Source organism: Theropithecus gelada, chromosome 13 (genome assembly GCF_003255815.1).
Source record: "Theropithecus gelada isolate Dixy chromosome 13, Tgel_1.0, whole genome shotgun sequence".
Taxonomy (NCBI): Eukaryota; Metazoa; Chordata; class Mammalia; order Primates; family Cercopithecidae; genus Theropithecus; species Theropithecus gelada.
Window position 1 is genome coordinate 24,231,590 of NC_037681.1, and position 23,145 is coordinate 24,254,734.

Here is a 23,145-nt window from a genome sequence, read left to right on the forward strand (position 1 = left end):
ACACCTGGGGCACCAACTGGCGTGGTTTGCAGTGTGGTGTAGTAGCCAGTCCCTCTGGGGAGCACGAGGGTGAGGGTGTGCAGTGCTTGTGTGCAGATGGCGGTGGAAGCCAGCACGGGATGCTTGGCAGTGTGGATTCTCACTCGCTCTTCTTCCTCTTTGGATGTCCTGGAAACTTCCTCCATGCAGGGAACGTGTGCCTGTGGTCCTCTATGAGATTATGCAACTTATCGTCCGCATAAAATACGTGGATCAGGAAAACAGAATTTACTTTAAATGCTCCATTTTTAGCTAAGAAGTAGACTTTGAGGACTTCGTTTTCAGAATTCTGTCTCTGGATCTTTTTTTTGGTTTCAAGGTAATCTCTTGTTTTTAAGTTTGGCTGCAGTCAGGAAGCTGTGTAAATTGATCATCACACGGGAGGCTGTGTAATGAGCTCCCGGATTCATTAAGTCTGAGAGATGCAATCTGAGTCTATCCTCCAGGGCTGTAAACAGGCGGGGACACTCGCCGCCCTGCCGGGAGTCACTTTTTTTTTTTTTTTTTCTCTTAAACTTGCCCTGCAGCTTCCTGGCTGCCACCTCGAAGAAAGAGGAGGAGTGACCCCTGCGGGTGCTGGAGCCACGCAGGTCACCCCTGGTGCTTGACACAGCTTGGAACAGGTGTTTGTTGGAAGGGATATGGGTCCTCAGGAAGTTAGTTCAGGTTTTTTAGAAAACACCAAAGCAGCTTCTGATCTAAAACAGACAGTCAAAGAGGATACACTTGTAAAACAGCTCATTCTTCCTTCCTTATATTCGTGGATAGTTGTGGAAAGGTATCCTGTCTGTATCTGGATGAGTAGGGAAGACTGTTAGATGAAGAGCAAAGACAGTTTTTTATTTCTTTGGCATCCTCTGTCAAGGATAAGGGTATGTTCTGAGAGCAGGAATGAGAATGCAGATGTTTGTCTCAGCGCATTAGGCTAAGAGGGGCAAACAAGCCACTGGCTTACCTTGCTTACCCTCGAGGAGAGGGCGCTGTTATGCAAATGGCATATTTCAGTAGTGATATAACCTAGGCCCTCTGACTGCGGTGAGTTTATGCTGTCTCCTCAGTGCCTTGTGCACACTGGTGGTTGAATTTGTCATCTGTGCTTAACTGACTTGTTATGGAAATCTACTCAGGCTGCTGAGGGGATCCATGCATATTAGTGACTTGCTAACAGCCAGTAGCAGATTTAATTTCTTAGAGTGAATCAAAATGTCTTTCTTAATGTAAGCACTATCACTGGAATTCAATGGCCAACCCAAGCACCTAGACCTTAGGTATCTGGGCCAAGGATCTAAGCTGCTGGGGAAAAAGGTGATAGGGACAGCCAGACGTTGGCTCTTTTGCCCAAGCACTAATGACGGGAGACAGGACAGGGAGGGCTGGGGAGCACACGAAGGCATCCTGAGCTTCACCATGCACCAGGCACTGTCCAGCCGTTTCCATATACCTGGCCCCATCTCCACCGCACAGTCGCTCTCTAAGGAAGGCAGAATAAACAAGATTAAAAACAATGAGATGAGGAGTTTAGGTAGCTTGTCGGTGTCACGCAGGAGGTGATGGGGCTTGGATTGGAACCCTGTTTTGAGCGATTTCAAAGGCTGTGTTTTCTTCTTCCAGTGAACCATGTTGGTTATATGTAACTTCCCAGAAGAGGCATTTTCTGTATCAGGCTTCACACTGTGTCCCTTGTAGATACCGCTGCTTGGTTGGCATTACTTGCTGCTTCCAGGGGTGCAGGATGGCTCAAGTGTTTCAGTTCTAACAGCTCTGTCTTTGCTTCTAACATGACTGGAACAAAGCTTTGTTGATGTGAAGTAACCCATGGGGTTGAAGGTAATTGGCCCTAAAATTTGGCCCATGTTTTTGAGGGCTCAAGAAGAGCAAGCATTTTATATGCATTATAATAGCTGTAATAACAATTAAAAAGAAGCAGGACTCAATTAGCCCTTCCTGGCCAATAGGCCACAGTGAGCTAACCCTGCTCTCAATGAACTGTAGTTCACCTGGCATTTCATTTATACGTTCATGTGACAAATTAATCATATGACATTTATTTGATATCGATTATATTAAAATTTTTAGGCCTAGGATTACTGGCTTGACCTCCTCAAAGACCAAGGTTGTGCCCTGTCATCTTACGTGTCATTCAGTGTCTTATATACAGTAGATGTATAATAAATACCTGTGGATTTGCTTTCAGTTGCCGATGATGAAGTTACTTAAATATGTCATCCTGGAGTAAAATGCTAATTACCTTGCAAAGTTGTAAGAAGACATATTATAAACTTTATTTATAAATATGTATTGTGTAGGCGCAGCGGCTTACGCCTGTAATCCTAGCAATTTGGGCGGCTAAGGCAGGAGAATCGCTTGAGGCCAGGAATTTGAGACCAGCCTGGGAAACATAGTGAGACCCTGTTTCTACAAAAAATTAGCAAAACAAAAAAAGGTAGCCAGATGCAGTGGTGTGCACCTGCAGTCCCAGCTCCTTGGGAGGCCGAGGTGAGAGGATCGCTTGAGCCCAGGAGGTTGAGGCTGCAGTGAGCTACAATTGTGCCACTCGACTCCAGCCTGGGTGACAGAGAGAGACCCTGTCTAGTAATCCCAGCACTTTGGGAGGCTGAGACGGGCGGATCACGAGGTCAGGAGATCGAGACCATCCTGGCTGACACGGTGAAACCCCGTCTCTACTAAAAAAATACAAAAAACTAGCCGGGCGCGGTGGCGGCGCCTGTAGTCCCAGCTACTCGGGAGGCTGAGGCAGGAGAATGGCGGGAACCCGGGAGGTGGAGCTTGCAGTGAGCTGAGATCCGGCCACTGCACTCCAGCCTGGGCGACTGAGAGAGACCCTGTCTAGAAAGAAAAATAACTACTACTCCTCTATATAGAAAATATTTCTGATGTTTGATCACAAAGATGTGTTATTTTTGTGGTAAAATACAAATGATTTTTGTGGTAACATATAGAAACACGATTTGCCATTTAACCATTTTCAGTGTGCAGTTCAGTGGCATTAATCATGTTGTCCGTGTTGCACAGTCACGGCCACTGTCTAGTTCCGACACCTTTTCATCTCCTCACACCGACACTCTGTGCCAGCTCCCCGTCCTGCGCTAACTCCCTGTTCCGCGCTTTGCCTAGCCCCAACGGTGTTGTCATTTGGAGCACTTAAAACAATCCCAGCCTGAAGGAGCTATGCAGATGCAAGTATTATGATGGGACCCTCCTCGCGCCGCAGCCCAGGGTGCATGTATTTTACAATTATGTATGTCAATAGCATAGAAGTGGGAGCAATCAAAATCAAAAGCAAAAATAGAACTGTGCTTTTGGATGACACTTCCTCATCCTCAGCATACTTTAAACGTGTTAATTATACACACGACAATTCTGACGATACTGGGCACCGTAATATTTTTTCATCCTTAAAAATGGAATGTTATTAACATTGGAACAGTGGGATTTTCTCCAGTTCTTTCTTATTTATTTTTTTTGAGATGGAGTCTTGCTCTGTTGCCCAGGCTGGAGTGCAGTGGCGTGATCTCGGCTCACTGCAAGCTCTGCCTCCTGGGTTCACGCCGTTCTCCTGCCTCAGCCTCCCAAGTAGCTGGGACTACAGGTGCCCACCACCGTGCCTGGCCAATTTTTTGTATTTTTAGTAGAGATGGGGTTTCACTGTGTTAGCCAGGATGGTCTCGATCTCCTGACCTCATGATCCACCCGCCTTGGCTTCGCAAAGTGCTGGGATTACAGGCGTGAGCCACCTCGCCCAGCCTTCTCCAGTTCTTAGTGCTTGATTTGTTTGGACTCATTGGTTCTAAAACATCTTATGTGCAAGCAGCACTTTTTAATTTATGCTACTTGCGAAGTTGTAAAGCAATGTGTAACGGATTTGAAAAGGTTCGATCCCTTTCCGAAGCAAGATGGAAAGTATGAATGGCAATGCCAAAAACATATATCCATGGGCCACGTACGCAGGGCTCTCTCCAAGGATGACACGAGCTTCCTATCCTTGAGAGTATCTCCGTGTGGTCTGTAGCCAGCTCTGAGGGATGCTTTAGAGAAGGGTTATGCATAGGAGTGGTCGGGCATCATGGCACTCAGGTTTTTCTCTGATTCCTTGTTATCAACCTTTTTAATAGTATTTAGGTGTTTCCTACTTTTGAAAAAGCTGTCTAAAAATTTCATGGGTAATTTTGTGTATTCAATAAAGAGAGAGAGAGACAGGAAGAGGGAGCAGGCGATTGACTCTGATTTTGGGGTGATGATTTTCTCTTCCTCCAAGAGCATCCTGTGCACGTTCAGGCCTCTCTGGTGCTGTGCCCGATGCCTGCTGCGCCTCTGCCTTTCCAGCTCTCACCCACTTCCAGGGCTTGCTGCAGAGCCAGCCTCATCCTTACAGCTCTCTGGATCCTTCTTCTCCAGGGAGCGTCTCTTCCTCCGCTAACCTCCACTGGTATTTTGTTTGTCCTTTCTACGCCGTCCAAAGCACAATTTGGCTTTAGTTAGAGCTGTTTGTGTACGCCTACTGCCTCTTCTGAGCGATTCACGTTTTCTGAAGGAAGAGTCTCGACTTAAATCATTTTGGTGTCATTTTAGTGCCTTTCATATCACCTTGCACACAGGAGTAACTGATCTTGAGTTTGATAGAGACTCTGGAAGATATTAGGTGACCAGTGTGCGGCAGTGGAGGCAGCGTGGGGCATCGCAAGGCCTCTGGCCTGAGGCTGGAGTGTGGCCAAGCAGGAGCTGAGCGTGGCCCCAGTAGAGGGGACTAAAGATGAGGGTGGATATTCAGTGAGTCTCAAAAGGCTATGTCAGAAGAAGTAATTATCTCCAAAGCCTTAGTGTTTATCTACATGAAAATCAAACTTTTCTCTTTGGAAAATTTCATAAAGTCAAAAGCTAAACAAAATAAGGAAGAAAGTATTTGCAATACAAATCAAATGTTCTTGATTTACACAAGTCTCATAAATCATTAACACAAAGCCCAGTAAAAAGAAAGGCAAAGAAGACAAACAGGAAATTCACAAAGAGGAATACAGATTTCCAGAAGACATAAAGAAATATGTCCATATCATTCCTACTTAAACCAATGCAGATAATAAAAATGAGGTTTTTTTGTTGTTAAATCAGATTGACGATGTCCAGTGCTTAATAAATCCAGATTAGGGATTTGTTTTACAATATCCCTCCTGCAGGTAATTGAATACTATATTTTTATATTAATATAGATGCAGAAAAGCAGCAATGCTTCTTATTAGGGTCATGTATGAATCAATGCAGCCTTTGGAAAAGAGGTTTTTCTCTTTCTATTAAAATTAAACCTGTACTTTTCTTAAACCATTATTATCATAGCTAGGAATATCTTCTGCACATTTTTTAAACCATTATTATGATAGGAATATCTTACAAATATATTAATTAACAACTATTAATATTTGTTATATTAACATTCAATAAAGAGAGAGAGGCAGGAAGAGGGAGAGGGAGATGGACTCTGATTTTGGGGTGATGATTTTCTCTTCCTCCAAGAGCATCCTGTGCACGTTATATTAATATACAAATATTAATATATTACAGTGTATTTATGACTATTAATAGAAACAAATGCAATGCTCATCCACAGGGTTGGTTGATTAGTGTTTTACCAATAGAATGGGATATAATACAGCTGTGAAAATAATTAGATAGACTCATACAGCTGAAGGATGGGAGCTCCAAGATGTTATATTAAGTAAAAAAAATCAAAGTGCAACAGAGAATACAGGTATGACATGCTGCCTTTTGCATAAGAATGATCAAAGAGATGTACATAAAAACAAAGAGTTTAGAATAGGAAACAAAATGGAAGGAAGTAGGAGGAACAGAGCCGCAAGTCGATAGTGAGGATGAGGCTTGAGGCTTTACGCCAAGCTCCTGAATGATGTTTATGAGAAAGAATTTGACCTCCCCGAGAAGCTGAGTAGAGGCGGGGAAGATTAAGGATTTATTTTACAACATCCTTCTTGCAATAGTTGATTCCTATATTTACTTTTTAATACTAGGATAAAGAAGATGCAAGGCTTTGTGAAGACATTGAAAGAAAGGTTTGTATCAACAACAAATACTGTAGTTTTGCGTTTTCTACTCTGAAGAGAGACCTAACAGGAGAATCCACGGATCCCCAAATCTTGTCAGGTGCTTTTTAGGAATGTAACTTTTTTGCCTCTGTCATACACCGTAGCTCTGTTTTCCAGAGTTAGAAAACTAGCTTGGAGGAAAAGAAGCAAATCACGGCCTTTCACATAGGTGGATGGATCCTTGGGAAAGGCAAGTAAGAACCAGGAGTGGAAAGTGCTGTAGGGCGGTGCGTGGCTGGCGTCTGAAGGTGCAGCATTTATGACTGCCTGGAAAACCTGGAAAACACGTGTGAATTATCTGCCAGCTACACCTGTAGTCACTCACTTAGGTTTTCCAGGCAGTCATAAAAGCTGCACCTTCAGACGCCAGCCATGAAGCTAAGGATGAATGCGCTTGCCTGGCGAGCACAAGGAGTGGGGGACTCACAGCCCTGGGGAAAGCGGATGTGTAACTGGGCCGGGGACCCCACCTGGCAGCAGACCCCACCTGGCAGCGGAAGGTGCTTCCCTCTAGAAGCGCTGCTCTCCCAGCAGGACTGAGTTCTCATCCTAAGTTGGTAGATGACTAAGTGATGATAGTGGTTTTTGTCTGAGTGTGTCAAGTTTCATTTATTTAGTCTTTAGTTTTCCTAGACTCCTCAGCAGTCCGCAAAGGACGTGAGCCCTGAGTGATGACACTTGGGGAGGTTAACCTAACCGAAGCCAGCGTCTACACACCTCCGGGACTTGAATCGGCTCCGCCTGGCTTTGGCTGCTCCAGAACCTGCCAGATGTGTGGCTTCGGGAACACTCCTTAAAACCTGATTGCCTCAGTTTCCTCCTCTATTCAAAGTTTATCTGTCCACTTGTTTATAACAAAATCAACCTCCAGGAGAGAACATGTGTAAAGTCTGCTTAGCGTTACTACTTTTATTCTTATTATTAGCAATAGCTGACTTGCAAAATATTCCTGACCATATTATGGGGGAAGGGAACACGTGTGAGTTGTGTCCTGCCCATGCATGGAGCCTCTGGTATGGGTGTGTCCCCATCATGCAGTGAGACTCTCCTGCAGATGTGTCCCCCAGTGCACGGAGCCTTTCATGTGGGTGTGTCCTGCCCATGCATGGTGCCTCTGGTGTGGGTGTGTCCCCCGGTGCTTGGAGCCTCTCGTGTGGGTGTGTCCTGCCCAGGCACGGAGCCTCTTGTGTGGGTGTGTCCCCCCATTCACGGAGGAGTCTCTCGTGTAGGTGTGTCCCGCCCGAGCCCGGAGCCTCTGGTATGGGTGTGTCCTGCCCATGCATGGAGCCTGTGGTGCGGGTGTGTTCCGCCCATGTATGGAGCCTCTGTGTGGATGTACAGGCAGCCTTGTGGCTGGAAGAGCACTAAATTCCTGTAATAGCTTTCCCACTAACTTGCTAGGTGTCCTTTGTTAAGTAACTTGATTGATTCAATCAACAATCATTTTACATGTTTATAGGTTTGCTTACTTTACTTTTCAAGAATCAATGAGACAATGGTTTGGAAAGTTCCTGAAAAGTATAGCATATCTATGTTGAAAATGGTGTTTATATTATTTGTATTTGAGCTAGATAATGAAAGTTTTTGTTCCTCAGCTTGACATGAGACAGTTGGTTTTCCCCACTCTTTAACTCCCGTGTTAAAATCAGTGTAATCCATTCTGTTATGTGGCGTTCCATCCTCTGGAACTCTCTACAGCCAACCTAACCGCACATGATTGGGAATCAATAATGTGTGTTCATGGCGACGTCCCTGTAAGCATAAATCATATCTGGTTTGAATGCCAAGTAATTCTTTGGAGCATTTATCACTTGTTTGGCATACATGTTACTCTTTTGAAGGGAATATTTTACACAATGGAATGAAAAGAATGCAAATCTGGCCGCATGCAAACTGTGCACAGATAGTTTCATTTCTCCGACCCTTGGTTTCCTTATCTGTGAAACAGATAATTTCCAACTTGCGAAGTGAGTGTAAAGATTAGAAGTATTTAAAAGTGCCTTACTCAGTGGTCTGGGGTTAAATGCTGTCTACTGTTGTTATTATTATTCTGTAATTTAATCATGACTCCAATGGAGGTCTAAAGTCTTTGAAAGAAGGAATGAGATTTTACTCATATTTGCACTTTTCTCAGCGTCAGGCATGCGCAATGCCTTACAGTAGACTATATATATATATTATATATTTTTGTTGTTGTTGTTGTTGTTGTTTATTTATTTTTGAAATGGAATCTCTCTCTGTCACCCAAGCTGGAGTGCAGTGGCACTATCTCGGCTCACTGCAAGCTCCGCCTCCCGGGTTCAAGCGATTCTCCTGCCTCAGCCTCCAAAGTAGCTGGGACTACAGGTGCCCACCACTATGCTGGCTAATTTTTTGTATTTTTAGTAGAGACGGGGTTTCACCGTGTTAGCCAGGATGGTCTCGATCTCCTGAGCTCATGATCTGCCCGCCTCGGCCTCCCAAAGTGCTGGGATTACAGGCGTGAGCCACCGTGCCCAGCCTATTAATTATCTTTTTAAATGAAATTTTCTCCTCTGATACCTCACACTAGTTTAAAACTTAATACTTTGTTAAACTGTAAACAATTTATGTTGGTTGTAGACTTATTAGAAAATGCAGATAAGAAAAAAATGAGAAAGTGAAAACCCTGAATTCCTCTGCTCAGAGTCTGTTCTCACTTTTGTGCATGTTCTTCATGACTGTTTTCCATTGTAAGTTTCCTTTTTGTGTAGAGTATTAACAAGGTCAGAACTTGTCAAATAATAGAAAATTCTATTTTAAGAAATACTATGAATCAGTATTGAGGATGTTTTCAACATTTTAGGTTTTTTTCTCAGTCTACTTCAGAATGTTGATTTTATTTATTTGAAATCGATTTAAACGTCTTTGAGCAGAGCTGCCATCACTTTAAAAACAGCAACAACAAAGCAACAGGCATCATGGACTTATGAGGAATTTTCCCAGAGCTGTGTTGCAAGTGTGGCTTCCTGGATGTCATCTGCTCTCAGTATTTGATCTCAAATCAGAATTTAAAAAGGAAATTTCAGTTTTTCTTCAGCAACAAATGTTCAATTTGATTTCTCATTGGCTTTTTTTTTTTTTGACGATAATGAGAAATAGATTTAAGAGAAGAAAAGTAAACAGATTGAATATTTTATCCACTAATAGATTTTAAAATGTAAACTACAATTTTAAATCATGAATCTAGGTGTTGAACTATTCTACTTCCATCCTGTATTGGACACATAGTAACTTTCTAAAATATGACAGCAACAAAGAGCATTCAGAATACACCGGGTGTGCAGTTTGCTGTTTTCATTTTGTGTTTTTGCATCATAGATTGTAATATGAACATCTCGGTCACTTCCGACGGCCAAGCAGCACGACAGGATGCTGTAGTGACAAGTTCCAGGTGCAACGTGTATGAGAAGATAATTGTGACCTTTTTTTTCCCAAAGGCTTCAAAAATCAAGTATAATTTTGATCAACAATAAATGTGCTATTAGTTAAAAAAAAGTACCTAAGATTTTTAGTATTTATAGTCATCGATTTGTGAAATGGTCTATCACCTTTTAAAGGAGTACTTTGTAAGTTTCATGACTGTTATGCATGATCATATCAAAGCAAAGTCCTTTTAAATGCATATTGGAGGCAACATTCAAAGCCTGTTAACATCCTTCGTTAAATGTTTTTCTTCCTTTCTTCTGTTTCCCTTCCTTCCTTCTTTTCCTCTCTCCCTTCCCTCCCTTCCTCCCTCCCTGCCTTCCCTCCCTTCCTCCCCTCAACCCTCTTCTCTCTCTCTTTCTTTTTCTGAGACAGGGTCTTCTTCTGTCACCTGCAAGCTCCGCCTCCCACGTTCAAAAGATCTCATGCTTCAGCTAACTGAATAGCTGGGATTACAGGCATGGCCCGCGTGCCACCACACACAGCTAACTTTTTTTTTTTTTTTCGTAGTTTTAGTAGAGAGGGTTTCACCATGTTGGCCAGGTTGATCTCGAACTCCTGACCTCAAGTGATCCACCCACCTCGGCCTCCCAAAGTGCTGGGATTACAGACGTGAGCCACTCTGCCTGGCCAAATTGTTTTCAATGTTATAGAAAAATAGTGGGTTTTGTCTGCCCTTGAAACATTTATATTTTAGCCTATTGGAGAAACAAGAGTGAAAAACTGCCAAGCACCACACAAAACTCCATGTGGAATCCAGAGACCCTTTTCCTGCCCTGATTTCCAGACTTCCTTTGAACTGAGGACTGGCTCCTATGCTTCTCTTGAAGAAATGGCTTACAGTAAATAGTACCAATTCTCATCATTGCTCAACTTTATACTGTATTTATTTATATTTATGACTTGATCCTTCATTCTTTTTCTAATGCCATGCCTCTAATTGTTCTGTGAGTCACCTCTTTCAAGAAGCAATTACCCATTCTGGTCATCTCTTAATGCTCTCAGCCTTCAGGAAGCATGCTATTATAATCATGTCATTTCCAAATACTTTGCCTTTTTCCAATTATCCCCCAAGTGATTTTGTATTTGCATTCAAGTTTTCAACAACTCTCCATTGGATGGTTAATTTTTTTCCTATTAAATGCTCATTTTTTTATGTATGGAGCACATCCTCTGCTTATATGTCTCCTCCCTCCCTGTCCAGGGGTACTCATTGCTCAAAATTTCTTAACTAACTAAGCCTGGGCCTTATAGGATTAAAGAAAGAGAGATTTGATCCTCTTGTAGCTTTTAGGCTTTGATATTTCATGTTGTTGAAAACTAGGAAATTTTTGACTTTGGGTAGAGTCAGAATGACAAGAACATAAGAAAACAGAACACAGTGGGTGACTTCAGAACAGTAGTTATAGAACAGGAGTTATCTATGATCGATTAACGCTATGTGCTGCTGTGTGCGTGTTTTCCTACAACAAAAAGAGAATCATGTCTATTTTGCTTTTTAATCTTCTTGTCTTTATGACTGCACCCCAAATCATAGTGTGCTTAGAAATTCATTGAGGATTGAAATCCACCAGACTGACGAAGGGTCTTGAAGGAGACAGGTCTTCCCAAGGAGTCTCCTCGTGCTTCGGGTGCTCTGCGGAAGCTGAGAAACTGTGCGCCTTCTGCCAGTGTTTACCCAGAATGCCCCAGATGAGATCAGGTGAAAAAAGTGAGTAGTTGATGTGCTATTAGCTATTAGACAAGTGATAAAATAGTGCGGCCTCTTTAAATGATCAAAGTAGTGGTTTATATTGATTGACATAAACAATATTTAAATGATTTAACATGCTTAAGACATGCTAAGCTCAGAACATCAGCCATTTTCCATCGCCTGCAGCTACTGATGAAAACACCGTTTCAGCGTCTTACCGAAGTGATGTGCATCCACAAATCCATAACAGTCATCTCCTTTCCTTGTGTGCTTTCTCAGTCAACCAGTGGAGGGTTTTCATTTGATTAACATTGCCAGAAATGCCAATAAAATCAGGATCCAGCCTTGTCTCTGACTCAGGATTTTTGTGACAAAATGAAAATGGCATTGATTCATTAATTGATTTTTAAAATTCATTGCCTGCCCAGTATCTTTACTGTTTTTTCTCTTTATTATGTTGATACCACTCCATCACCACAGCTAAGTCTTTTATTGCTTCTTTAAGAGACAAGGTCAATAGTGATCAACATTGGAGTCTCAAAAATGAAGTGTAAGGTCATCAGTAATACTCAGTGGGGTTGTGGTGAAATATTAAGCAGTGAAACTTTTAGAAAATTATGTGGTTCTAGGCCAGGCGCGGTGGCTCACGCCCATAATCCCAGCACTTTGGGAGGCCCAGGCGAGTGGATCACGAGGTAAGGAGATCGAGACCATCCTGGCTAACACTGTGAAACTCCGTCTCTACTAAAAATATAAAAAAAAATTAGACAGTCGTGGTGATGGGTGCCTGTAGTTCCAGCTACTCAGGAGGCTGAGGCAGGAGAATGGCATGAACCCAGGAGGCGGAGCTTGCAGTGAGCCGGGATCGCACCACTGCACTCCAGCCTGGGCGACAGAGCGAGACTCCATCTCAAAAAAAAAAAAAAAAAAAAATTATGTCGTTCTAGAAGTAGAAAACTTGGATCCCTCTATCCTTCTCTACATAGGAGATTCATTTGGACTCAAATAATAGAAGAAAGATTTTCACTTAAAAACAGAAAAGATGCTCTGGGCAATGCTCTTCATTAATAAAACACAAGGTATTGCATTGACGTTTTGTAAGGGACAGTCACGGATGAACCAGTCTGCCTTTTCATATGGTGGGCTCCATGGAAACACTTTCGTTGTATTCATGACAATTTTAGAAATCACAACTTGGGTCCTGAAGAAGGAAATGAAATGGTTCCAGTCTAGCCTGGAGAGGTAGCAAGCGAACAAAGATCAGCGGATGCAGGTCAGTTTTCGCCACCTTGCTTTCCATCTCGGAAGCTTCCCTACTTTCTTCCTGGTTGCTCGGCTGAGGACTCAAATTCTCATCCTCTTTCCCTCTCCCCAGTGGACTTGGATTTGCTTCCCAGCTCTCCTGGGGGCCTGATGACCCTCACGCCTCTCCAGCACTGTGGTGTTTGCAGTGGCCTGGGTGTCATGCCAAGGCTGGGCCAGCGCCCTTCCTCCCCTCCCGCTGGCAGAATGTCTTCCCCTCCAAACTGCCCTCTGGACAGACTGCAGGATCCAGGCAGTGCTCTCATGACACACCGCCTCAGGGCATTCTCTGCCCCTCTGATATGTTCTAACTTATTTTTGACCTTGACAGTGAAAAGGAAAGGAGATGAGATGAAGTGGGTGTTCAGGAAGCACCCAATTCCTCATAGCCTTTGTTTGGTTATTCATTTATTAGTTCATTTTTTAAAAAATTCACCAGTTATCCACAATATTATCTGTTACAGAAAATTGGTTTTAAGCAGATAGACAAAATTCTTACTTTGGGACATCTGCTATGACCTAGACAAAGAACAGCGATGGGATTTTGCTGTGAGCAAACTCTTAATTAAAAGTGTCAGTGTAGGTATCTCCCATGGGGTGAGAGGACATTAAAGTAGTTCCTAGAACTTGATGCCTGCCTTGTAATGCCTAAGCAGCAGGAATAGGCCCTGGAGAAAACAGAAACAGTCCCTGCTAGTTCAGCTGGATGGTCTTCTCTGAGCTGTGCATCCAGTCCCTGGCGTCTGGAGCTTCAGATTCCATTTCTGTTCTCCACGAGTGGCCCCTTGTCCCACTTCTGTTGGCCTCAGGTTGGTGGGTGTTTATTAAAATATGGCCACATAATGCACAAGCCATTGTAGTCACAAAAAGAAAGCATGTTATTGTATTTACTTGGTTTTCCCCATGAGTTACAGAGATGCTATCTGTAACTTTTAAAATATATGAATTATTTCAAATTATAATTGTACATATAGTCAATTTATGATGTTTCTGCAAGGTACCAAACAAGCTGGAGTTTAGGTTATGGTAACTTAGACATGGTTGTAAATATAAATTTTGGACACAAAAAGTAACATTTCAAATTTTCATTTCTGGGAAGGCTTAAAGAGAAATCCTTATTGGCTGCCTACACCACACTCTGTGAAGGTACTTTTAGGGGAATTTATTACTTGGTCACCCTAAATTGACAGCCATATTTTGGAGAAAAATGTGTCTTCTCCGATGAGTAATTTAAGGAAAGAAAATCAAACGTGAAGAGGAAAGGGGCTTGAAAGTCCGCAGGCACTTTGAATTGACAAATGAGATTGTTCAGGGGCCTTTTTTCTTTATATCTTCAGGGAACCTGGCAGCTTTTCCCCAAGAGAAAGCCAGTGTGAGAAGCAGCTGGGATTTGTGATTCTGAACTGAGATTCACTGTTCAGATTGCGTGGAGATTCCATCCATAAGGCCATATAATTTCCGTTCAAGGCAAGGCATTTGTTTCTTGTTTGTTCATCTTCAGGATTTGTCTTCATTGATCTTTGAAGGAGGGGCATCCATGGCGTTGCAAAAAAGAGTTTCATAAATACAAACTCACATTTTCTGCTCGTAAATAGAATAAGCAGAAAAAGACAGGCCTTAAAAAAAGTTGTAGAATACCCAAACACAAATTTACACCTTGACTTACACTTAAGAATACATTTCACAAATTGGTAAATATTGTAGGCACAGATTGCATGTGAACTTAACAAGCCGTCTGCATAGTTGGGATGGGTGAAAATGCTCCTAAACGTGCTTGGTGCCGCCTTCTGCACCTGAAGCCTGTGCAGCGTTCTTGCCCCATGACCTTGTCACTGCTGTCCAAATATGTGTCACATACTCCGTGCACCTGCAGCTGACAAATGCGCCTGTGCCAGAGGGGCTGGCTCCCGTCCCGCCGTCTGTCAGCAGAACGGACTGAGTCTGTGGGATCTTACAATTCTGAGCCAGAAACACCACTGGAAATTCTTCCTCTCCAGTGCTTTTGTATGAGTGGAGAGGAAATGGAAGCATCTCTTTGCTAATATCAATACTATAATTTAAAAATATTCAGTCATTTCTCTCTTACAATAGAAATGCTTTAAATGAATTCCAAATAGCAGGCATCCAGTGCCTATCAGGCATGCCACACTCTGTGCCGGGTTCAGACACAGTGAGACGCAGCAAGGTGTAGACCAGGTCACTGCATCTAGACTGCTGCTCTCCTCAGAGACAAGAGGCTGTGCAGAAAGGTGGTGGATGTGGGGGTAGAGGCCAGGTCATGGGCAAGGGGGCTTGAAGCATATTTTTAATGTAATCTTTCTATTTTTGCTTGTGATATATAAAAATCTCATGTAAACATATACTTGAAAAAGAGAGGAATATTTTCATAGACTTTGTTGATAATTGTGGATATTATTTGGTACCACACCAAAACTTGACAAGTGATAGTTTCTTAAAGGTTAGTTACAATGTGGAATCAGAACCCATATCAATGAACTTTTTATTCCCTGTTACATTAAAATCTATTATTACAGTCTGCACTTTGAATGCATTTTTACCCATGCGGTATTTTGCAACATGATGCATTGGTCATTTGGAAAATAGTGGTTCATTGAGTTATGCAAATGTTCAATGAGTTATGCAAATGTATGACACATTTAATTATACAATATTAAAAAAATCACATGCATTAATATTTTCATCAACATCTTTAGAAAAGACTTTTAGTATTGGGACACTGTCAAACACACATGCATGTTTTGAAAATTTGAAGTTTTTTGAATGCTCAAATTTTATTGCTCAACCCAAATACTCTTAGTTGCTTTTGTAAACATAACAGCCTCATTCTGAGAAAATGCCTGCCAACCACCCAAGAATTAGTAACTATAGTTTGTAGGTTACTTGTTCTTTCAAGTGAAGTAGTTCCATGAAACAAGTGTCTAGTTCAGCTTGCAATGTGCACAATCACATAAGTGCTTTTTCTTGAGATAATTGTTGGCTTCAGTGCATACCAGAAGTGCTTCATGAGTTCTTCTCATTTCTTTACACGGGATATTACAAAGGTCATGTGCTCAAGGTCAGTGTTGAATAACATTCATAATTTTCATTCCTTCATGAAGGACATTTGAGGTGACACTGGCATTTTCTCAAACGCTGCAAGTGTGTTGAAGTGAGTGATTTGGTGGCAGTGAGTATGGCTGGGAGCAGGAGCTTTGGTTAGTCCTCAGGCGCCCTTAGCTTTACCTGCCATTGTTTTTGTAGCATCAATGCAAATGCCACACAGGGAAAGAGGCAAATGACTCTTAGTACTATCATGAGCATGGTTTCGACCTCACTGATCCCTGGAAGGTTCTACAGAACCCCAGGAATGCATGACCACCTTTTGGGAAGTTGTGCATGAGATGAGGATAGTGGTGATAGCATTTACGTTCACAGAACAAAAACAGTTCACTTTCAGCAACCGTCTTGCATCCCAGCAGGACTCATTGAAGGAGGAATTCCTCAAGCTCCTGCTGATATCCTAGAGTACCAGGTTGTGGACAGAGGTATTGCAGAGCAGGGCGAGAGCAGGTCTGTGCTGCTCCTTGGCTGTGTGACCTAAGTACGTAACCTGTCCCAGGCCATGGCTTTCTCATTCTTCTGCAAGAGTGACAGCACCCTGAAGGGCTACTGGGAGGGCTGCATATGATGAATCCGTGGTGAGTGCCGGGCACAAAGGAGAACTCAGTCATCATTAACTGTTGTCATTGTTTGAGAAATGACAAGAGAAAATATTAGAAGTCGAACACAGTTCTTAATGTTTATGAATCAGAAATTAAGAAGAAAAACATCTCTAAAACTGTAACACAACAGTAGAAAAATGACCGCTGTATTTATATGTTTAGGACAAAAGGGATCAAATCCCTGTGGAAAGCTGTGTCCACTTAGCCTCAGAGTCTTGGCCTGGGTGCCTCCTGGCCCGGAGCCCAGCACACAGCCGGAGCTTGTGGGCTCCCTGTTAACTGCTCCTTGGCTTCTGCAGTGGGAGCTCACGACTCCTCTGAGGCTGAGCTGCCTCCCTTTCCCTGCAGCGTGTGTGCTGACCCAGCTCTGCTCAGTGCATCTCCTTTTCTGATCATGGTTCTCCAGATACCCCTGCCTCCCTCAGGACTCCCGGGCGCCCAGCCCTGGGCTGACGGGACACTACTGGGTGTAGCCCACTTTGAGGTCCAGCTGTCCTTGTCGACCCTTCCTAGAAGGGGAGGCAGGAACTCTTGGGCTTCAGCTGAGCTTTTCCTACCTCAGTGTCCCCTCGACGTCATATTCCTAAGTTCTTGATGGAAATGCTGTGTGAGATCAACTCAGAAGAACTCCCCAGGAAAGATGTCATTTGTTTTTCCTGTGTGGAGATGAAGTGAGTGTGGTTTGTCCTTCATGGAAAGTCATGTTTAGTCCTCAAGCCCTTGATGCTGTTCAGGACACTTCGGTTGCATAGTTTGAATGCGATGATGTAGCCTGGATTTTAATCTGTGTGTTCTAGGATGGCCCTTTCCCACTCTTTCCAAATAAACTGCTGCCATGCCATCCCTTTCATCTCTCTTTAACCAATCCCAGTGTTGCTAGAAGTAAATAAAGGTTGTCCTTCAATGCCTTCTGGCAATTTTTCTGAACTCTGGGGTGAAAGTCAGATACTGCACCTTTAAATGCAAACAGCGTAGGTTTGACTGTTTCAGCCTTGGAAGGACGTTGACATGGCCTCTTGCTGAGCGTTCCAGGTGTGGTTAACCTTTAAGTTAGATGGCTTCTTTCAGCCCCAGAGGTAAACAAGTTCCCCTTCGTTTTGCCCATTTAGGTTGCCATAGCAGAATACCATAGAGTCGGAGGCTTATAAACCACAGAAATGTATTCCCTCCAGTTTGGGAGGCTGGGAAGTCCGGGGTCAGGGTGCAGGCTCGGTCTGGGGAGGGCTTGTTTCCTGGCTAATAGATGATGGCTTCTTCCTGTGTCCTTATGTGGTGGAAGGGGCAAACCGGCTCTCTGGAGTCTCTTCTAGAAGGGACTGAGCCCCCCTCCATGACCTGATCACCTTCCAAAGGTCCAGCCTCCTAATATCATCACTTGAGGGGTTAAGATTTCAACACATACATTTTGGGGGGGCACGGACTGTTAGACTCTTCTTTCCTAAATGACCCATCTCCATTTTCCTCTCAAATGTCTTCGTTCCTCAACTCTCAAGGGTCCCTGGGCCTGTGTCTGCGCTGCCTTGTTAGTGTCATGAGTCTTCCCTTCTCTCTTGGGACTTTGGTTCTACTCACCAGTAAGCAGAGGTGTCATCCACTTTGAAAAGCTGTTCCTGGCCTTTCCAGCATATGTACCTACCACCTTGTACTTCCGCCTATATTCATGTATTGACCTAAAGTAGTTACTGTCATTTGTTTTGTGACTAGTTCCATGTGAAGATTTCTTTCAGTTGCTTTTCCATGCCAATAATTGATATATAATAATTTTACTTTCTTCCTATTTTCTCATCAGCCCCTTGAGATGTGGCTCTACCCCTGATATTCTCGTGTTGCCTTTCTTTCTCATAACCTTTCACCTTTAATGGTTGAATTCAGTGATGATTTCATTACTTACTCTATCCTTGTAACCTCTGGGTTTTTTTGTTTGTTTGTTTTTGTATACTGCTTGTCCATCTGTTGGACTCAAACTCCTCCATTCCTCAGCGTGACATACCCTTGTTCACATCTCAGTGCTGGCTTCTCCATCTTGGCTCCATTCCTAAGCACAGACCTCGCATCCTGTGTTTGTGAGTTCTCCTCCTCACAGGTTTACTTTGTAGGTGGGTTTACCCTGAAGACTCTGAACATAATCTCAGTTGTCTTGTCTGTCCCACTTCTATTTCCAAATGCTATTTCAGTCCGTCTTCAGTGAAACCTCTGCTGCCTTTGATTTTTGCAGAGCTTCTGCAGCATGCAGTCTGACCTTAGGACTTTATGTGCCTCTGCATTTCCATTTCAAGATGCTGCTTCATCTCAAGTCCAGTGTGCTAAGCCAGCAGACACCTTCGTCCTCTTCTCCATAAATCACTTCCTTGTTTTCTCAGCTGCTCAAGCCCTGGAGGCCTGAGCCTGATATTCAGTGCCTCTCTTCACTGCACACCTGTTTCCAGCCAGCCATTCCGCAGGTTCCTCCTTCCAGTGCACCACATCCTCCCTCTCCCTTCTCATGGCCTCAGCACTGGCTGGTGCAGGTCAGCCCCTGGCTTCACACTCTTCTGACTCCATGTACCCTTGCATGCAGGTGACTCTTCCATGATTGCCTCTTTAATTATGTCACTGCTCTGTTTGAAACCTTTATTGTCCCCACCTAAGTCTGATCTCTTCTGTGAAACTATCTGGACCACTCCAAACTTTGGTAGCTTCTGAAATCCTGAAAAACTTAGTCTGTATTAACATAATTGGAGGTATGTGTGTAAAATTTATTCATTATTCCCTCAGTGTGGCTGCAAGTTCTCTGAGTGCAGAGACCACACCTTGTATTTCCCTGGTAGCCGGTGATGCTGACCTGCAGAGCCCTGGTCATAGGGTAGGTGCTCAAAAGGTAATTGGTGATTGGCTGATAGTTGACATTTGCAGGAAATTTAAAACGAGGATCTGGATCTCTTTAGTTTTCAGCCTCTACAGTGGAAATTTTCCTCTATTTTTAGAAAAGAGGTCTATTTTCCTTTGTTCTTCCTTTGTGCCTAATGTGTTGAAGAACTGTCTTCTATTCTACCTCATGCCTTGCCCATTATTTCATTTCCTGCTTTTAATTTCCTGGTTTCTGATTCTGAAGAGCTCCACTTTAAAGATGCCAGTCAATTCATAAAGGAAGGACCTAGTAGTCCTCCTTCTCAAATGTTTTTTAGAAACATTTTCTTGTCATGCTTATGCTTGATTTTTCTAGTTATTACATTATCATCAATATTTACTGAAATCTTATCATCTTACCAATAAATAATTTTGATAATCAAAAGTGCTTACTTTGATTTAAAAAGATCTCATTTCCTTTATACTATAGAAAAGGAAATGAATTATCTGTTGAATGCATGCATGGTGTATAAGGAAGAGTGATTAGTTGTTATAACAGACATGGTCTTCACATAATTTCAGAGTACTTCCACCTGTGCTGTGCTAGTAACAAAGGAAGTCTTTACAGTGAACATTTTACTGTGACCAGCTCTTACCCCCATTCTGGCCTCTTAAACCGTGGTAATGCAGATTGAGAAAAAGTGCACCTTCTATTGAATTATTGGTGACATTTCCTTTCTAGAGCTATTTTGTCAAGACTAGATTTTTTACTTATACCTTAGAAATATAAACTAAAGTAGGAGATGAATGTGAACATTGATGTATGTGTAATTACCTTCTGTTTTTCCTTTATTGATAACCTGGATAACTGGAAATCAAGAAAATTGCCAGATATCCTCACCTAAGTGAAATGTTGCCTTCCCTCAGCCACAAGAATCATGTGCAGGGCCAATGACAACTGACACCTTTTATACCCTCTGTGCAGTCTCTAGAAGGCAGTGTGGTCAAGAGAAAGTGGAAGTTTCAGACAGTTAATTCAGAAACAGCGTGAACGGTCCAGGTAATGTAGGGCGAACCACGGAGAGAGGTGCTATTTGAATCCAGCAGCTGCTCCCAGCTGGCACCTGGGAAAACCTGCCAGGTTGATGAGTCCGACCCCTCGTGGTGGAGAAAGGCTCAGAGTGTAATTGACAATGGATAGGATTGACAGTCGATAGGAGGAAACACCCAGCAACTTCATTCTCTCATCGCCATACTGAGTCGTGTGACTGAGGTGGATGTTTCTGGAGAATCTATTTCTTCAGTGGTAAATGAAGCAAAGTCAAAAGAAGGGCTTTATTAGTGCTGCCTCGCATCCGCTGCAGTGACCCTTGAAAAAACAGCAACAAATAATGTGTCACCTTGTGCCTGTATTTCCAGTCTAGTGCTTCTGTGAAATGTTTCGGAGAGTATTTTGTGACATTTTAAAAGAAGTAATTAGGTTTTTGCAAATACGTTTTTAGTGTTTAATTTTAGAGGTGGTGATTAGGACTTACAAATTGTTTACCACATGCTTCGGATGATGCTGCATGCCAAATTGAATGGTTTTAGTGAGAACAGCGCGATAAAATGCAAATGCGACAATGCCTCCCTTGTCTCATTTTTAAGCAACGATGTTTTGCAAAAGTGGAATTTTCATGTATCTGATGTCCCTGTGATTAATCTACAATTACTTCATTTTTAGTTTTTGAGACAGGGTCTTGCTCTGTCAACCAGGCTGGAGTGCGGGTTGTACTGCACCCTCAGACTCCCCGGTAGCTGGTACTACCAGCCTGTGACACCATGCCTGGCAAATTTGTTGTTGTTATTGTTTTTTTTTTTTGTAGGGATTAGGTCTTGCCGCGTTGCCCAGGCTGGTCTTGAACTCCTGGGCTCAAGTGATCCTCCTGCCTTGGCCTCCCAAAGTGCTGAGCTTACAAGTGTGAGCCACCATGCCTGGCCTTCAGTTCATTTGTAAAGCCCTGTTCCCTGATGAATCGGTCGTGATTTTGCACTTCTTGACTCCCTTTGCTGCACTGTTTGATGCTTTCAAGGACGGCTGGCATCTGGGGTTTTGTCGTGTTCTAAATGGCTCCAGCCTGTTGTGCTTTCTGCAGTGTTTCGGTCTCTCTTCTCCCTGGAATCCCCACAGTTGCTATGGGTGTGCTTCTAGCAGCTTCCCTCACCCCTTTCTGACACGTGACGTCTGTTCTGCAGCAGGGAGGGAAACAGCGAAGCTCACCGGTGTTGTGTGAGTGCCCACATTGTATGAGTGCCTGCAATGTGTGAGTAGAGACCCATCTCTTGAAATCCTCATTGACAAAGTGCATGAGCTTCAACACGTGGGCTTGTGATGTATCTTTGAGTTTCTTTTCTTTTTTTTTTTTTTGAGACGGAGTCTCTCACTGTCACCCAGGCTGGAGTGCAGTGGCGTGATCTCGGCTCACTGCAACCTCCACTTCCTGGGTTCAAGTGACTCTCCTGCCTCAGCGTCCTGAGTAGCTGGGATTACAGGCACGCACCACCATGCCTGGCTAGTTTTTGTTTTGTATTTTTAGTAGAGACAGGGTTTCACCATATTGGTCAGGCTGGTCTCGAACTCCTGACCTTGTGATCCGCCCACCTCGGCCTCCCAAAGTGCTGGGATTACAGACGAGAGCCACTGCGCCCGGCCCATCTTTGAGTTTCTTTGTTGCTTGTGGCTGCTTTCTGGGTAGGTGATGCTTCCAGGCATTGTGGTTTTCAGCTGGGTGAGGTGTTGCTACAGAGTGCTTGGTGAATTCCTATACTGCGTTCTGGAGATGACTGGAGTTGGGTTGGTCTTGTATAGGCTCTGCTTGCCCCAGCCAGCACCTCGGTTGTCCAGCTCCAGAGTGTATTATCTTGGGACTTTTTTTCTTCAGAAAGCTATTTTTTTTTTTTTTTTTGTAACAGCATGAGGATATAATTTACATCTGCTTGAACTTGAGGGGTTTTGGCAAATGTATGCAAATGTGTAATTGTGGTTAAGGAGAGCCAGGATCTTCCCTATCAGATTGGGCATCTCAGCCTTTCTGCGCTTTCTCGTTTCCAAAATTTCCCCCTCACCGTTCTAGATGCTCAGCTGCTTACACAGTCATCTGCCGCCTTGAGCAGAAAGACTGGTTTTTGGCAGCTGCAGCAGGAGTGGGTGAGGTGTGCTCAGGCAGAGGGCTGGAGGTGCATAGCTCTCTGTAAAGTCTGTAAACAGTCGACTCCTCCTGTGTTGCTGTCTTCTGCTGGGAGTTTTCAAGGGCCTTCATAGGTGCTTTCAATACATGTAATAATTTTATTCCGTTTCATGATTCTCATATACAGGAGAATCATCCAGCCCACCACTTCATGCCACCCTTTCCTTCTTGGGCCATTTTATCTTCTGTTTAAAAATTGAGCTATACTTTATACACAGTAGAACTCATCCTTCTCAGTGTCCAGTTCCAGGAGTTTTGGGAACACACAGTCATATAACTACCAGCATAGTCAAGGTATGGAACAGCCACCACCCCCAAATTCTCTTGGGCTCCTCTGTGGTCACCTGTGTATTCCCACGCCACCCCCATGCCCTGGCAGCCCTTGGTCTGTTTTCTGTCCCCTGGTTTTGCCCTTTCCACAATGTCATATGGCTGGAATTATGGAGCATATGCGCCTCTGTCACTTACTGTGGTTCACGGGGGGTTCACCCATCTGTGTGCACAACAGCTCATTCCTGTCAACTGCCGAGTAGTGTTCCATATTACGGTTGTACCAGGACTAGTTTATTCCTTCCCTGTTGAAGGACACTTGGGTCCAATTTTTGAATATTTAAAAAGAACTGCTCTTCACTGATGTAAAGACTGTGTAATACCTAAGAGCGGGATCGCTGAGTCATGCAGTGAATGTAGTTTTCACTGTGTAAGAAGCTGGCAAACTTTTGCTGAGCAGCTGTATGTACAGTTTTGCACCTGTGCAGTGACGGGAAGTGAATGGAAGT

General features: G+C 43.4%; 1 protein-coding gene across 1 annotated transcript in view; it reads left to right on the forward strand.

The window, feature by feature from the left end:
* DCDC2C (doublecortin domain containing 2C) overlaps positions 1 to 22,373 on the forward strand; it is a 101,433-nt gene extending 79,060 nt beyond the window's left edge. Inside the window, exons 10-12 of the mRNA XM_025353508.1 lie at positions 6,078 to 6,119; positions 6,516 to 6,652; positions 22,253 to 22,373. Coding sequence (XP_025209293.1) covers positions 6,078 to 6,119; positions 6,516 to 6,652; positions 22,253 to 22,373 — 300 coding nt within the window. The remainder of the gene's footprint in view (positions 1 to 6,077; positions 6,120 to 6,515; positions 6,653 to 22,252) is intronic.
* The last annotated feature ends 772 nt before the right edge of the window (positions 22,374 to 23,145 follow it).